General features: G+C 40.5%; 1 protein-coding gene across 4 annotated transcripts in view; it reads left to right on the forward strand.

Annotated features, from left to right (window-relative positions):
* Positions 1 to 16,601, forward strand: part of Usp45 (ubiquitin specific peptidase 45) — an 80,195-nt gene that overhangs the window by 31,656 nt on the left and 31,938 nt on the right. For all 4 annotated transcript variants that reach the window (XM_021160939.2, XM_021160938.2, XM_029475891.1 and 1 more), the window contains exons 6-9: positions 11,343 to 11,485; positions 11,867 to 11,962; positions 13,195 to 13,325; positions 15,380 to 15,467. In XM_021160939.2, coding sequence (XP_021016598.1) covers positions 11,343 to 11,485; positions 11,867 to 11,962; positions 13,195 to 13,325; positions 15,380 to 15,467 — 458 coding nt within the window. The remainder of the gene's footprint in view (positions 1 to 11,342; positions 11,486 to 11,866; positions 11,963 to 13,194; positions 13,326 to 15,379; positions 15,468 to 16,601) is intronic.

Here is a 16,601-nt window from a genome sequence, read left to right on the forward strand (position 1 = left end):
TGCTGAGCTTTTGGTGAGAATGTCACATTTGTGTTACTTACTTTTCTAATGCTGTGCTAGAATATCAATGAAAAGCAGCTTAGGGAAGAAAGACTTTATTTTGGCTTATAGTTTCAGAGAGATAAGAGTTCATCATAGAAGGAAGAGCATTGAAGCAAGTGACAAGATTAGGAAACAGAGGTCACAACTCCAGACACAAATCAGAGAGTGAACTGGAAGTAGGGCCGGATTGTGAGCTCTCAAAGCCTCCCCCCATTGACACACTTTGGGAAGGGAGGCTGTGTCACTTCCACACGCAGTGCACAGACAGAACGCAAGTGTTCCAATATGTGAGCCTCTGGGGACATTCTCATTCAAACCTTTGAGGTATTCAGATCCTGACAGAGCGCAGGCTTTGAGTCAAGGGTCGCAGGGTGACCCCCCTCACGTGCTCATTTTGCTGCTTCTTTTCCCCCTTAGCACGCGCTTTGTTCTCACCTGGGGTATACTGGGTGTTAAATATAATTCTTAGCGAATAAGGGACTGGAGCACCCAGTACTTTTGCAGAGGACCTGGGTTTGGTTTCCAGCACCCACACGGCAGCTCACAACTATCTCGTTACTGTAGTTCTGGGATGTCTGATGGCTTCTTTTGGCAGCTATAGGCACTGCACATGTACGAAGCAAAGCACTCATACGTATTAAAACATTAATAAATAAATGTTTTAAAGAAGGTAACAGGACTTCACTCAGAGTTCTAATTGGTGTTTAGAGCCCTGCAGATACTCGTAAGCAGGTGTGTTCTTTTGAAAAGGAAACCAGTCGTGGATGAAATTAGATTTTTTTTAGCTGATCTCTCAAAGGATGAGCTGTGGCCAGACGGAGATAAAAGAAATCACGTCAGGTGGTGGGAAGCTAATAACCCTTCGCTGTCTTTGAGGAAGCTTCAGTGGCACCTAAGAGATGGGACTTTGAAATGGTGAGACATTCAGAAGCAGAATGCTGGAGAGTTTTGAATTCACCATTTCCAAAAGTTCCAGCTGCTGTGCTTCTCAGACAGATTTGGTTTTGACTCAGATCCCATGGCACATTGGAAGTAAGTTTAGGGGTTTAGTAATTTGTCATACCCTGGTATGAAGTTTAATATATTTTAACACAATACTTTGGAAATGAAATATGAGTATTGCTATAAAGGAGGAATTTGGAGAATGGTTAAGGATAAAAAAATGCTTTTTTTCTTTCTTTGTTTAGTTTGTTTTATCTTGTTTTTTTGTTTTTTTTGTTTGTTTTTTGTTTTTTTTTCGAGACAGGGTTTCTCTGTATAGCCCTGGCTGTCCTGGAACTCACTCTGTAGACCAAGCTGGCCTCGAACTCAGAAATCCGCCTGCCTCTGCCTCCCAATTGCTGGGATTAAAGGCGTGTGCCACCACGCCTGGCTCTCTGTTTAGTTTTGAGATTGTGTTTTAAAGTTGTTTTTTTTATAATTTATTTTTATTTTGTGTGCATTGGTGTTTTGCGTACATGACCTCTGTGAGGTTGTGGGATCTCCTAGAACTGTAGTTATAGACAACTGTGAGCTGCCATGTAGGTGCTGGGAATTGAACCCAGGTCCTCTGAGAAAGTAGCTGATGCTCTTAAACACTGAGTCATCATCTCTCTACTCCCCAAGATTGAACTTTCCCCCTTTCCTTTCCTCCCTCCAACTCTCTCTGCTCTCCTTCAGAATCATGGCATCTTTTCTTTTCTTGAGTTGTTATTAAATGCATGCCTGTATTTATATAAATATATATTTCAAAACAACCTATTGAGTCCATATAATGTTACTTGGATGTAAGCTTTCAGGGCTGATCATTTGTCGCTGGACAGCCAGTTGGTGTATTCTTCCTTGGAGAAGGCACCTCTCCTGCTCCAGGATTTCCTCAGATGCCTGGAGTACTTTGTGTAGGGAAGAATGATACTAAAAATTTCTTCTTAGGATTTTGCACTAAGTGAAACTAACCACAGAGAAGGAAGCCAGTACCTGTTCCCTAGGCGTGCTTCAGATTATGCAAGGCCTTCTAACACGTGTCATGCTGCTTACAGAGAGTCTAGGCTCGCTCTCCGCGTACCTCTAAACAAGGAGCTCTTTGAGTCTCAAGATTTGATGTCACTGCCTTCTTTGCACTTTAAAAAAATGTTTGATTATGTAACAAAGACAGATATCTTTGTTAGAAGTGAAATCTAAAGAGTGTGAATGTTCACTAAGAAATACCAATAATTCCACGACATGTTAACATAAATACTACTTTTTAGGAATGATACTTTTCAAAATAAGGTTGAATGAGTAATATTGCTTTACATTGGTATAAGTGTCTTTACTGATTGCCTCAGTAGAAAAGAGCTGTCGTCTTTCTGTCCCTGTCTCTGTCTCTCTTTTCTCTTTTTGTTTTTTTTGAGACAGGGTTTCTCTCAGGATTCTCAGCCCTGGCTGTCATGGAACTCACTCTGTAGTTAGAGGCTGGCCTCGAACTCACATAATCTGCCTGCCTCTGCAAAGAAAGCTCTGGCATTAAGGGTGTGCTCCAATGCTGCCTAGCAAAATTGCCTATATTTTTGTATGTGCAGAAGCAGATACAAGATAATATCACTTGCCCTGTAACACTCTGAAAACCGGTGTTCGACTGCAGCATCCAGCCTGGCTCCAGGCATTAGATTAGCCTGCAGCCTGACTAAGCACCAAGGGAATGAAGAAAAGACAGACGCACAGGCACATGACACAGGACAACTCAGATTGGGTGGTCAGGGTCTGCTATTCGTAGGATTTGTCCTTAGGACAAAGAAGAACCACGGTTAGATTTTCAGTCGAGAAGTGAAGAGTCAGTGTTGTAGTTTAGATCAGTTACTTGACTTGTAAGACAGACAGACAAATGGATATAAACCAGCTATTATCAACGTGACATTTATCATATGACTAAATAAGTCAGTGCTTCTATGGCTGATGATAAACTGGGAATTAGACTTTGAGAATAAATGAATTATTATTCATTTTTAAACTAGAGGAATTGTGGTGAAATAGTTTTTCTTAAAACTTCTTTCAGCTGCAGAAATGGGCAAATTAGCATTAATACTACATGACTGGTTTAGGCAATTGCATTAAGCACTTGAGATGAATCCAGTGCAGGTTCCCAGAAGAATGCTTACAGCTGTGTAGAGTTCACATCTGATGTTAGAATTTGGGTTGGGGGTGAGGGGAACACTCACCCTTGTCCTGCATAATGAAAAGGACATAAGATTGAAAAAGGCAATATATATATATACATATATATATATACATATACATATATCTTTGTAAGACCCAGCCAGAAAGCTGTATAATTAAGAAGTAGACCAACAACCTGGAGTCAGTACAAGAGTGAATAAGGTTGGCAGAGCTTGTAGGGAGGGACAAACAAGCCAAGTGCAGAGGGCTTTTAGGGCCCTGAGACTACCCCACAGAAGGGTGGGTACCTGTCATTCTGCATTTGTCCATTTGCAAGGAACATGCAGCACCAAGCGGAAAGCTACCGTAGGCTGTGGATGCTGGGTGATGACCAAGTGTCAGTGTAGGCTCATCACTTCTAACAAACGAACTGTTCTGGTGGTGGAAGTGTGGCAACAATGGTGTGGGGCTCAATTTTGCTTTGACCCTAACATCTGCTCACATTTTTTTTAACTGACCCATGCACTATAAAAGGGTCTTTAAGCCAAGTTACTTTAGTATACAAATAATAAATGCAGCAATTCCTGATAGAATATCAATGCTTTGCTTTTTGTGAACTACACAGGAAACTGAAACTTCCATGCTTTTTCTAAGAGCATCTGTTTAGCTCAAAATGTCAGTGCTGACAGGATGTTATCCTTCTCAGGACTGAAGGAAATGAAGTCTGTTGAGTTCATTATGCTAATGCTTCTTAGGGTACCGAAGACCTGAAGAGTGTTTGATTTTAGAAAGTGTGTGTTTTTGTGTACTGCTCCCCCCCATATCTTTTTTCATTTTTAAAGTAAAACAGTATTAAATGGCTAATTAGGTTCTGAAGCTGAGGATAATATTGTGACCTTATTAAGTAAGAGTTAGAAAATGCATTTAAAAAGGTAAATACAGTTTCTTCTGCCATAAGTGAAAGCCCTGATCTTACTTCACAAGATGAACACAAGCTCTTTCCCTGTCCCTGCCCAGTCCTGTGAGGCAGAGGCTTGGGTGTATTCAAGGTTTGGCTTCAGCTGTAAGCCATGAAAGAGGAAGTATAGCTGCCAGACGGCTACTGGGTATCAGTACTGTGTTATGGGATGTGCTGTGGACTGCCCTTATTCAGGAAGGCCTGGCACTGGGATTTGTGCAACTGCCACGCCTATCTGTGTGCTTGTGTAGGATTCTGTTGAGTCTACATGTACCAGGTTGATGGAGGCCCTTTGTTCTGAGCATCACATCAACTTAATTAAATACCTTAGGGTTACTATTGCTGTGATGAAACACCATGACCAAAAGCAACTTGGGGGAAAAAAGGGTTTATTTCCCTCACAGTCCCATATCAAAAGCAGTGAGATTGGGAACTCAGGTAGGGCAGGAACCTGGAGGCAGGAACCGATGCAGAGCCATGGAGGGGTGCTGCTTACTGGCTTGCTCAGCTTACTTTCTTATAGAAGCCAGAACTATAAGAAGCTTCTGTGTGCCTTTCAACACTCTTATCTTCTAAGTGCCTACAGAACAGCCTTGGGATCTCTCAATATCGAGCGGCTTTTCTAGCTCAAAGTTCCCAAGTCCTTTCAAAATCCTTGACAAAAAACCATAGGTCTGTTACAGCCATACCCCATGGTCCTGGTACCAGTCTGTCTTAGGGCTATTATTGCAGTGAGGAAACACCATGACTAAATGCAACTTGGGGAAGAAAGGGTTTATTTCACCCACAGTTCCATAAAACAACAGTTCATCATCAAAAGTAGTAGGGCACGAACTCAAGCAGGACAGGATCCTGGAGGCAGGAGCTGATGCAGAGGCCGTCAAGGGATGCTGCTTACTGGCTTGCTCCTCGTGGCTTGCTCAGCCTGCTTTCTTGTAGAACCCAGGACCACCAGTCCAGATGCAGCCCTACCAACAAGAGGCTGGGTCCTCCCACATCAATCACTAAATAAGAAAGTGCTCTACAGGCCTGTCTGCAGCCTGATCTTAAGGATATATTTCTTAATTGAAAAAAATAAGATTCATCTCTCTGATGATTCTAGCTTGTGGCAAGTTGACATAAAACTAGCCAGCACATTAAGATGTTGAGAGCAAGAAACTAGGGGAGTGGTTAGGCCTGGTGTCCTCCAAGAGGATGCCAGATGTAAGAAATAAAGTATTTTGATCATTAAAACATTAATTCTAAAACAATTTAGTAATTTCCATGCATAACAAGGAGTTGGGAAGAAAAGATACCATGCGTAAATAAACAAGAAATTGCTGTGGTGAACTCTTCTGTAAGCAGGGCATTTGGGAAGAACAAACAGGGCAAACACCCACACCTATAAACAAAGAAAAAAAAAAACAGTCAAAACCCAACTCATTTTTACCCAAGTAGCTTTAAATTCAGTATTTATCTGAACCACAGATCACCAAAAATTACTTGAAGTTTTATTTAATCAATTTCCCCCATAAAACTAAACACATAAGAGAAATTAGTTGTATACAGTGGGTAATTAAGGCATTATGACATGATTATTTATAAAATATTTTTAGTTTTTAAAAATTTATGTCTTTGTACCACCACAGTACTCCAAGGAGGCTAGAAAAAGCCCCAGATCCCATGGACTGGAGTTACAAATGTTGCGTGCTAGGAATTGAATGTGGGACCTCTGGATGTGCTCTTAGCCCACATCTCTAGCCCAAAACAGGATTTCTTTGTGTAGCCGTGGTTGTCTTAGAACTCACTCAGTATACCAGGCTGGCTTCGAATGCACAGAGATCTGTCTGCCTCTGCCTCCTGAGTGCTGGGATTAAAAGCCTGCATCACCACCACCATGCAAGGACTTAATTCTTTTTAGGAACTATTTGACCAGGGCCATTGTAAACTACAGCTGTAAAGGTGTTAAGTCCAACACCAGAGATATTTAGAAATTGCATTCAGCACTTGCCTGGGAGGAATGGCCTTCCCTTCTCTATCAGCATGCAGATTCGTTGGCTCCTTAGAGTCTAAAGCCTTACCTTGATTGTGCAGATAGGCAGGAATCATGATGTTTGTATGAGAGTTGTAAGGCTGACGACTCCTTGGCTCCAAATTTTCTGTCTCACACTAATTGCCATATGTCAGTTTTATCATCATATCTGGAGGTATTTTTTGCTGTTTTGTTTTTGTTTTAGATACATTCATTTTGTTTTGTGTGTGTTTTGCCTGCATGTGTGTCTGTCTGTGCACCACATGTTGCCTGGTGCCTTTGGAGGTCAGAAGAAGGAATCAGATCCCCTGGAACTAAAGATACACATGGTCGTGAATCACCACGTGGTGATGGGAACTGAACTCCACAAGAGCAACAAGTGCTCTTAACCACCAAGCCACATCTTTAGCCCTTGTTATTATCTCTGAAATGAGAAGTTATTATAGGTGATGATTACCTCATTTTACTTGTTTTTGAGATAGGGTCTCCTATCCCCCAGCATTCATCAAAGCTGTCCCTACTTCCCAAATGCTGGCATTACAGGTGTGTGCTGACATATTTTGCTCAAACTCACACAGTAAGTAAGAAAAACTCAAAACAAGCATTGCTCCCTCTTGTAAGAAAAGTGGGAAGAAACAGTGTTTTTCTCTGGCTTAATTGAGGCAATTCACAAATTCTGATATTACATTCCAGGTTAATATTACTTGACAACAAAGCTTCACCTTTATGTACTTTAGCCTTTTATTTTGTGGGTTGTTTTGGAATTCCTTTAGACAAATAATCAACTCAGGTTAAATTCTGATTACTCTTTTAAACTGCACTTTGAAAAGAGTAGACAGAGTAGACAGTTGACAACAGTGCCATCTTCCTCATTTGACTGTCATTTCATCATGATGAAGTTTTTCATGTCTTTCTTGCTAGATCTGTAAATCTGTTCTGTGATGTGTGTTAGCCTCCCAAGTTGTTCTCTGAGAGTCTTTTAGCACTCTAAAATTACCAGTATTATACAGCTACTCACAACATTTTTCTGATGCTTTCTTTGTTTACTTTGATTGCCTGTGTTATGTGGTGCAGTGAATTTAGACACACTAAGCAAGCATTCTACCATCAAGCCATATTTCCAACCTAGATGAAGTAAGATGATATTTTTACACACACAGAGATGTGTGTGTGTGTGTGTGTGTGTGTGTATGTGTGTGTGTGTGTGTGTGTGTGTGTGTTTACCTGTGAGTGGAGTTGCCTGTGGAGTCCAGAAGAGGACATCCAACCCTCTAGACCTGGAGCACTGACTGACTGGGTGCTGGGAACCAGACTCAGGTCCTCTGCAAGAACAGTGCATACTCTTTGATGCTGAGCCATCTCCAGCCTCCAAGTCCTGTCTGCCAGTCTGTCTTTTTTAAAGTTATGAGTAAAACTTGAGGTAAAAAAATCAATGCTAGTAGAAATATTTTTATGTTCTTTCTAAACTTTGTATTGTAGCAGCTTTGCTCTTTTCATTATAACATACTTCAAAAATCCTTGACATTCAGTCCTTAGGATCTATGGTTCTGTGTTTTTGAAAGTGGAGGGCTATGATGCAGCTTTTTTTTGTTAGCATGCTTACATAGATTTGCATAGGGGTTCAAACCTAGGGTTCAAGCCCCATTGGCACATAAACTGGACATGTTAGCAAAAACACATGTACCTTTAGGTGTAAAATAATGGACTCGTTCACCCCACTCACACACTTTTAAAACTAGAATCTTGTCTCTTGGCTTTCAGCAGACAGTTCTCTAGTGAATAAATGTACAAAATGTATACTTAGTATTGGTATGATAATACCATAAATGATAGTACCATGAATTCAAGGCTTTGTGTACTAAGTCTGTGCTTTCTGGTCATTAATCATAAGCCTTCTATATAAATAACAAATAGTAGTTCATATGATACCTGGCGCACTGTGGACATTCCGTAAGCCAATTGAGTTTAAATTGTTCAGTATTCTAAAACTTCCCCTATTTCTTTAAATAAAAAAGTAGCTGTTAGAAAATGGCACTGTGTTTTCTTGTTAAAATACTGATCTGTTTTATCAGCCTAATACCATTGTTCATCTTGGATATTTTCTCATAGACTTGTAAAAGTGCACAAACAGACCCTTGCCACTTGTGTGAAGTGGCTATTTAACCATGAAATCAACTGTGTTTATTGCTGCTGCCCTGTGGGCATGTTCTTTCTGGCAGTGCTGTCCTTATTTGGTGGCTGTGCATGGAGAGCCAGGTGGTGCTGCGAAGCATCGCACAGTGAAGCGTGGTTATCTCCAGCTTTGACATTTGTCATTCCTCACTGCTGAAGGGAAGGGGCAAAATCTGGTTTTCCATATGTTTATGCTTTTTTTGCCTGCAGTTTTGTCCAGATGGTCTTATGAACATTGCTTACTTTGGGATGTCATCCCAGATGTTTTAAATAGTGATGGATTAATGAGGTACACAGATACATAAATTGTATACATTTAAATTTAATTTTTTTAAAATTAAAATGTTACCTATTTCTAGGACTTTTTAAATTTGTTTTTTTCTTTTATTAATTTGTACTTACTCTGTAGTTTATTTTTTCCAACCATTGTTTTTATGTAAAAAGGTAAAAGAACAAGACTGGTAATTTCAGTTGATACAGGGCTTGACTAGGATGTAAGAGTCCTGGATTCAGTCCCCAACACTGCATAAAACCGGGCCTGTTGATAACTGTCTGTCATCCTGAAGCAGGGGTGGGAAACAGGAGGATCCCACCTGGGTAAGGCTACGTGAACCCTTCTCAGATATGTTACATATCAGAACAGTACTTACTAAGGATGCTAAACACACGAAAGTCTTTTGAGGATTCATTTATTTAGAGCTGCACACATCCAAATCGTAGCCTCCTGTCTTTTATAATTATTTTATAATCATTGAGCACTAGTCATTGATGGGAATTTAGGTTGTAAAGTGATGGTTTAAAATTGGGATGTTATTGTTATAACCTTAAGTAAATCACTTAAGTTGTCTGAGACAGTGCTGGGATTAAAGGCACCAGTCATAGAGACATTTTCTTTAGTGGCATAGCCACTAGTAAGGAGCCATTGCTCTGGTACATGGTTCCTCACCTGTGCTCGTGGAAGAAACACTAAAAATGGATCACCAAAAGAGCACCATCGCCACCAAAACAACCATGGGACATAGAAACGGGTTAGCAGGGGTCAGCAAGCATAAGAGGAGACCAAAGTATAATAATGAGGGTCAATGTGTCAAAAACAATGGAAGCTATTACTATGTAAAATTATATATGTGAATAAAAGAAACAAACAGTCCACAAGGTCAAGTAGTAACTCTGATAGAAGTTCAGCCTTTTTGTGCCTAGTCAATTCCAAAGGTGGGCATGAAGGACTTGAGGATCTGTGATTTGGAAGTCCTAGAATCAGTCTGCTGTGGGTATATCGAGGTGTCTATAAGTGGGTTTGTTTGTTTGTTTTTTAAGACAGGGTTGTATGTATCCCAGCTTGGCTTCAACCTCACTTGGTTGCCGAGGATTACCCTGAGTCTCTGATTTTCCTGCTTCCATCTTCCACATGCTGGGATTATATGCATATGCCACCAGCCTGGTTCTCCGTGGTATAGGGAGTGGACACAGGTCCGCTCTGTGATGATTTTGAGTTACATTTACACAGTTACAATTGAGTTACAATTACATAGATCAGCATGTCAGTTTATAGATGCTAGGAGTTGTCATTGAAAAACTAATAATGCAGTTTTCAACTGGACATGGTGTTACATGCCTTTAACCCCAGCGTTAGGGGGCTGAGGCATGTTCAAAACCAACCTGATCTACATGTCAAATTTTAGGTCAACCAGAACTGCATGAACCCTGTTTCAAAAGAAAATAAAAACTAATAATGATGCAATTTTTAGATATGTACTAGTTATCTAAATTGTCTAGAAAGCATGGCACTCGAGTTTATTACTTAGACTTTTTATGTTTTTGTAGTATGCTATGATCCCATCAACTGTTTTACCTTTTAAGATTTCAAATTTGCAGGAAAGTTGCCAGGCTTGAAAAGGCATCATCACTGCTAGATGGAAGTTTTCCTGACCCCGTCCTTCCTCCTGTTTGCTAGTTGTCATCTTTTCATTAGATGTTTCCCCTCTGAGCCTGGCGTGGGCATGCTCGAGTTGAATCCCAGCACTTAGGAGGCAGAGGTGGCAGCAGGTGAATCTCTGTGGAGTTTGAGGACAGCCTAGTGTATGTAATGAGTTCTGGGACATCCGGAGCTACATAGTGAGATCCTGTCTCACAAAAAGAGACAGAGACAGAGACAAAGGAAGTTTTCCCTTTGGGGGCTGAAGAGATGGCTTAGTGGTTAAGAGCACTGGCTGTATTTTCAGAGGATCTGGATTTGATTCCCAGTACTCACGTGGTGACTCACAACCATCTATAACTCTATTCCCAGGGAATCCGGTGCCCTCTTTGGCCTTTGTGGGCACTGGGCATGCTAAGTAGTATATAGGCGGCATACATGTACTCAAAAATACCTCTATACATTAAATGTTTTTAAGTTAGAAAAAAACATCAGAATTTCCCCTCATAACTTAATCTCATTTAAAAAATCAATTTGCATTCATTCTGTAATCTCTTTTAATACCCTTATTTACCTTGATGTTCAAATCTTGATGCCAGTGGTTTGTTCTGAGCAAGATCTCCTGTAGTCCAGGCTGACTTCAAACTGTATTTGTAGCTGAAGATGACCTTGAATTTCTGGTCGTTCTGCTTCTTCCTTCCATGTGCTGTAATTATCAGAGTATTCCCCAAATGCAAGTGGTCCTTGCTCTTTTGAGCCCTTTCATATTCTTTGGCGCATCGGCAGTTTTATGGGTTCACTTGCCACCTTTGCTCCGGGAGGCTTAGAATCAACTTGTCTTTAGCACGTACTCCTTTGGTTTTGGGGGATGGCATGTAGAAGGAAGGTCTTTTCCCCTTCCTCACTTTAAACGTTGAAGGCCATGTCCTGACTACAGAAGTTATTCTGTACTGTGATGTCAGGTACAGATACCTGTGGTAGAGTGAGTTCAGTTCAACAGCAATAGATGTAAAACCAAAGACACTTTGGTTTGTGCTCTTCTTGTTTGCTTTCCGTGATTTATTTAAATTGTCAAGAGACTCAGATTTAGTCTTCTGTTTCATGCCAGTTATGTTTTCTGTAACTCCTAGGTGCATTTTCTAGAATCATAAAACTTTGTGAAGAAAAACGTGAAGCAGGCGAAATAAAGAAGGGGAAGAAAGGCTGCACTGTGCCATCTGTCAAAGGCATCACAAACTTAGGGAACACTTGCTTTTTTAATGCAGTCATTCAGGTAAGAGCTATCAGAATGATTTGTAAGCTGTAAGAGTTACTTGAACGAGTTAATACGAGCACACACACAGCTGTAGTGCAGACTGTTCAGGGACTGTTAACGGTTACTCTACCAGTTCTATCTGTTTTCCTTTGGGTAGTTGTTGGTCATGACGTCGTGATGGTGTTGCACTCAGCAGTGCTACCTGGAAGTCTGTTATCTTCCATGGCTTCCTTAGTCATAGTCATGACAGATGTAGAGTGCAGTCACCTAAGCCTTTACGTTTTAAATGGATGTGCTTTGCTGTGCTACGTGAGATTTGAATCTCTCAGAGTATTCATTTCATCAGATCAGAGACACAGCATAACTGAATCAGGAGGCTTAACTTTTTCTGTTGTTTAGAACTTGGCTCAGACTTACATTCTTTTTGAACTGATGAACGAGATAAAAGAAGATGGCACCAAATTGAAGATTTCTCTTTCGTCAGCTCCACAGCTGGTGAGTAACGAGTACAAGTACCTGTTTCCAAAATACTTATTTTCTGTTTCTCTAAACTGCCAAATGTGGTCAGAGGTCTCTAAAACATCATTCAGAGTGTCTCATAAAAAATAATCAGATAACTTTTTCAGAAATCATAACTTTAAGTTATTCTGTAATTCAGACATATCACGGTTAAAAAGGTACAAAAATATTAAGGCACTTTTTATGTGCACATGCTGGAAAAAAATAGAGTCAAACTTTTATTGAGCAAAATGTTATGGACCCTTGTTTTGTAGTAAATGGTAATATGTACTCAGATTAAGGTTTTTGTTTTTGTTCTTTAAAGTTAGATTGAAATATTTAACATCTGAAGGTTTAAAATATTTTTATTAACAATTTACTAATTTGGTGTGTACATGTGTGTGCATGGCATGATGCAGGTTGGGGTCAGAGGGCAACTTGAGGCATTCATTTCTCTCCAATGTGGCTCCTGGGGATTGAATCCCAAGGTCACTGGGTTCAAGAGCAGGTGCCTTTGGCTGGAAAGCAGCCATCTCATAGGCAGTCTAGTGTGATGATGAAAATTTAATTAGAAATAAAGAAATTAACAAGAAGCAGTCCCTGGCATTCAGAAGCTGGCCTAACTAAGACCCACAGGGAGGCCATGTTACTCTGAGCCAGGGGTCAAATGAGACCAAAGTGGTCTGATAAGTTGTTAGCATTGTGAAATCACGCTCCCCGCTCCCCTCTGGTTGGCACCTTTCCTGTCTCCCAGGATGAGATTCCTGGAGAAGTTCCCTTCTTTGAGGTCCATTGTTTCAGATTGAGTGACACACGTCTCTTAAGAATAACTGCATTTCATCCGGGCGTGGTGGCACATGCCTTTAATCCCAGCACTCAGGAGGCAGAGGCAGGCCGATTTCTGAGTTCGAGGCCAGCCTGGTCTACAAAGTGAGTCCCAGGACAACCAGGGCTACACAGAGAAACCCTGTCTCGAAAAACCTAAAAAAAAAAGAAAAAAAGAAAAAACAAACAAACAAAAAAGAATGACTGCATTTCTGTAACTGGACTCAGTCACAGCATTTAATCCTGTTGTATATTTTCAGTATTTCATAGATGAAGGACTAAAAGTTAACATACTTGAGATAATTTAGTTACTGTCATTTAAATAGTTGTAGCTCTTAGAGTCTTGGCAATGTTTTGTTTTGAAATTCCGTATTTCTGACATAGCATTGATCATGTTTTCAAAGGAGCCGTTAGTGGTGGAACTCTCGAGCCCAGGACCACTGACTTCAGCCTTGTTCCTGTTTCTTCACAGCATGAAGGAAGCTGAAAAAGGACCACTTTCTCCTAAAGTTCTTTTCAATCAGCTTTGTCAGAAGTGAGTGTGTGTGTATTCTTAATATGAACAATGAGGTCACAAAGTACTAATGCAGCATTCCCACAGCAAGGGTTTTACTCCTGCTTAGTTGCTGCCCAGACTGCCAAGACAAAGAGGCAATGTCTCCGCCCTCTGAAGAACTGATGTCTGTCCCCAGACTCAGAAATTAATTAGCTCACCTAGTATGTGGGCAACACACTGAGAAGCAAATGAAGTCTGTCCTGACTCGTCTATGATACAGTATTGTAAATGTATCTACCAGGATTCCAGCTGTTTTTGTGTCGCATGAGTTACTTGTGCTACCTGGGCTTGTGGTTTTTTTGAGGCGGAACTGAATAGTCAGGCTGGGGCTAAGCTTGAGACCATCACTCACCTGTGAAATCTAGAAGGCAGCATAAGAGATAAATTTCTTTTGTTGGTGCCTCGTATGTGAGAAGTTACTTCTCTGCTGGTGAAGTGAGCCAGTTTAAGCCAGATTGGAATATATGAACACAGGTTTATTCGGAAGCTGTGAGTTCACTAGCCTCCCTCAAAGACAGAGACTAGGGAACTCACATTGGGGAGGGAGAAAGAAGGGAGAGGGAAGAGAAAGAAAAAGTATGTACAGAGAGAGAGAAGAGAAGGAGAAGTGGGGAGAGAGCAAAATATCTAGATTATATATCAAAGAGCCAATGGAGAAGGGAACTTTCCAGCCCCTGTACTGGAAAGTTCCGGGTCAGAGGCTGGGTATTCCAGGTAGGGACTGAGGGATGCTGGGAGAACCTAGCGGCCAGGTGTGCTTTGGTATATAAAATACACACCTCAGCATTTTGTCCCTGGTCTCAAATTCAGTATCTCAGCCTTTTGTTGATTGTAAATGAATAAGGGGCTACATAATCATCTGTGACTATGTCCTGCTAACATTGAAGCATTGTTACTGGTGGTGGGAAGTTATCAGAGCAGAGTCAAGACATGACTGGGCATTTCTGTTCCTCAGAAAACTAAAAGTAGATTGACCCATGATGACCCAGCACTACTGTAACTGAGCATTTATGTCAGCACACAGAAGTCATGTACATTCATGTTTACTACAACAATAGTCACAACAGCCAAGTCACAGTGTACGGAATTAGTGTAGGTGTTGTCAGTGCACAAATAGATAAAGAAAATGTATGCCTACACAACACAGGCATAAAGAAAAAAAATGTAATATTTGCATAGAAATCGATGGAACAGGAGATTAAAATGTTAACTCAAATAAACCAGACTCAGAAAAATTCACACTTTCCTTATATGTAGACCTCTCAATAAAACTAAATCCAGTATGAAAGTGAAAAGGGAATATTTGGGAAGAGTACAGGGCTTTTAGTATCTCTGTGCATAGCACTTAACTGTCTAATCCAGTCACACAGGAAATCTAATTGTAAAATCTTTAGGAGGAGTATATCACATAGTTAGCAATATACAGTTATATTACTGTATATTCTGTAACTTAATATATTCTAAAACAGAAAGCAAATGAATATATTAAAGATACAGAATGTAGGGCTGAAGAGACAGCTCAGTGGTTAAGAATACTGACTGTTCTTCAATTCCCAGCAACCGCATGGTAGCTCACAACCATCTGTAATGGTGTCCAGTGCCCTCTTCTGGTGTCTGATCACAGTTACAGTGTAATCATATAAAATGGCTGAATAAATTTTCATCTGTTTGTTCTTCAAGGTAAAAAGATAAATTACAGAGGCCTGGATCTTAGTTCTATTTCTCTGGCTGGCTGTATGACTTTGCATATTAACTTTTTTGGTCCCTCATTCCGTGAGATTGGGGATAAAGGAGTTAAAAGTGCATAAAGCTGTCAGCACTGTGTATGGTTTGCTTAATAAAAGCTAACCATTTGTTCACAGTGTATACCTGGTGGCTCACTTTCACTGGAAGAGGAACAGCATCTTGTCTGTTTACTTGAAAAGTAGCAAGCTGACTGTTAACTTATTTCAAAATGATCGTAAGTAAGACTGATGTGTTGCTCAGGATTCAAGGAATGATTATTTTTTCTTCTCTGCTTTGTAAAATCCTAGGGCTCCTCGGTTTAAAGGTTTCCAGCAACAGGACAGCCAGGAGCTTCTGCACCATCTGTTGGATGCAGTGAGGACAGAAGAGACAAAGGTCAGATCCTTAATGCTTGTCACATGTTCTCTTAAAGGCAAGGGTATGAATCGAGAATCATTTCTCTAATATTAAAGTATAGTAAGAAGTAATTTTTATCTGCATTGTTGCCTTTCTTCAGTAAGTTTATTTCTTCTATACTTTTGTATAAAAGTATAAAGCCCTGTTTTTCTTAATGTCTCTTAGCTTTTAAAATAAATCAAACAAAATAATTCAAAGTAGCGTAGAGACAAAACTCACTGTGTTGCAAATTTACAGTCCCAGATACTCAAGAGGCTGATGGAGGAGGGCTGTTTGGACCCAGGAGTATATAGTGAGATCCCTCTCAAGACAAAGGAGCCAGGAGTCGTGTTGTATGCTTTCAATCCCAGTACATGGGAGGTAAAGTCAGGCAGTTCTCTGTGAGTTGGAGGCCAGCCTGGTCCTTATAGTGAGCCCCTGTCTCAGAAAAGAAGGAAGGAAGGGAACAGAAGGAGGGAGAAAAGAAAAAAGAAGAAAAAAAAGAAGGGTAAAAATGTTGTCTTGAATCTAGGACGTGACCTCCTTATTACCCCTATTCTCCTTTCCTCTAATTGTTCTGGCTTTTAGAAGATTTTCATTTCTGTCAGCAGACTGAGCAATGTTCACTTCTCATGCTGAAAGTCGTAATTTGCACACTTCAGTTTCACGTGTGCAAAACCTAGGATGACTGTTGTGATTTGCAGTTCTCAGAGTAGACCTTCATTGCCTCATGCGGGGTTAGGTTCACACCGTGGCTCAGGGAGTAGACCTTCAGCCTGATTTGGGGAATGAAGGATCATTCTTTAAAAAGAGTAGCTGCTAAAGCAAGCTCCTGAGACAGTGCTTATTCCAGTCCTGTTCCTTAACTTACTGGTTGTTTATTGGCTTTAATATGATGTTGGTGAAATTTAACTTTTGGGGGATTACATATAGATAGTGTGTAACTTATTAGTGCGGGCACAAAATGTTAAAGACGTCAGATACACAGCACATTTTCTACATTGCTATATTTCTAAAGTGTTCCCAAAAGTACCTGTACTAGAAACATAATTCCTAAAGTCACACGGTAATGATACTTGGAAATGGCATCTTTTGGGGGTAGTTGGGTTTGGATAAGGTGTGAGAATGAGGAGG

Source organism: Mus caroli, chromosome 4 (genome assembly GCF_900094665.2).
Source record: "Mus caroli chromosome 4, CAROLI_EIJ_v1.1, whole genome shotgun sequence".
In the NCBI taxonomy this organism is placed as follows: Eukaryota; Metazoa; Chordata; class Mammalia; order Rodentia; family Muridae; genus Mus; species Mus caroli.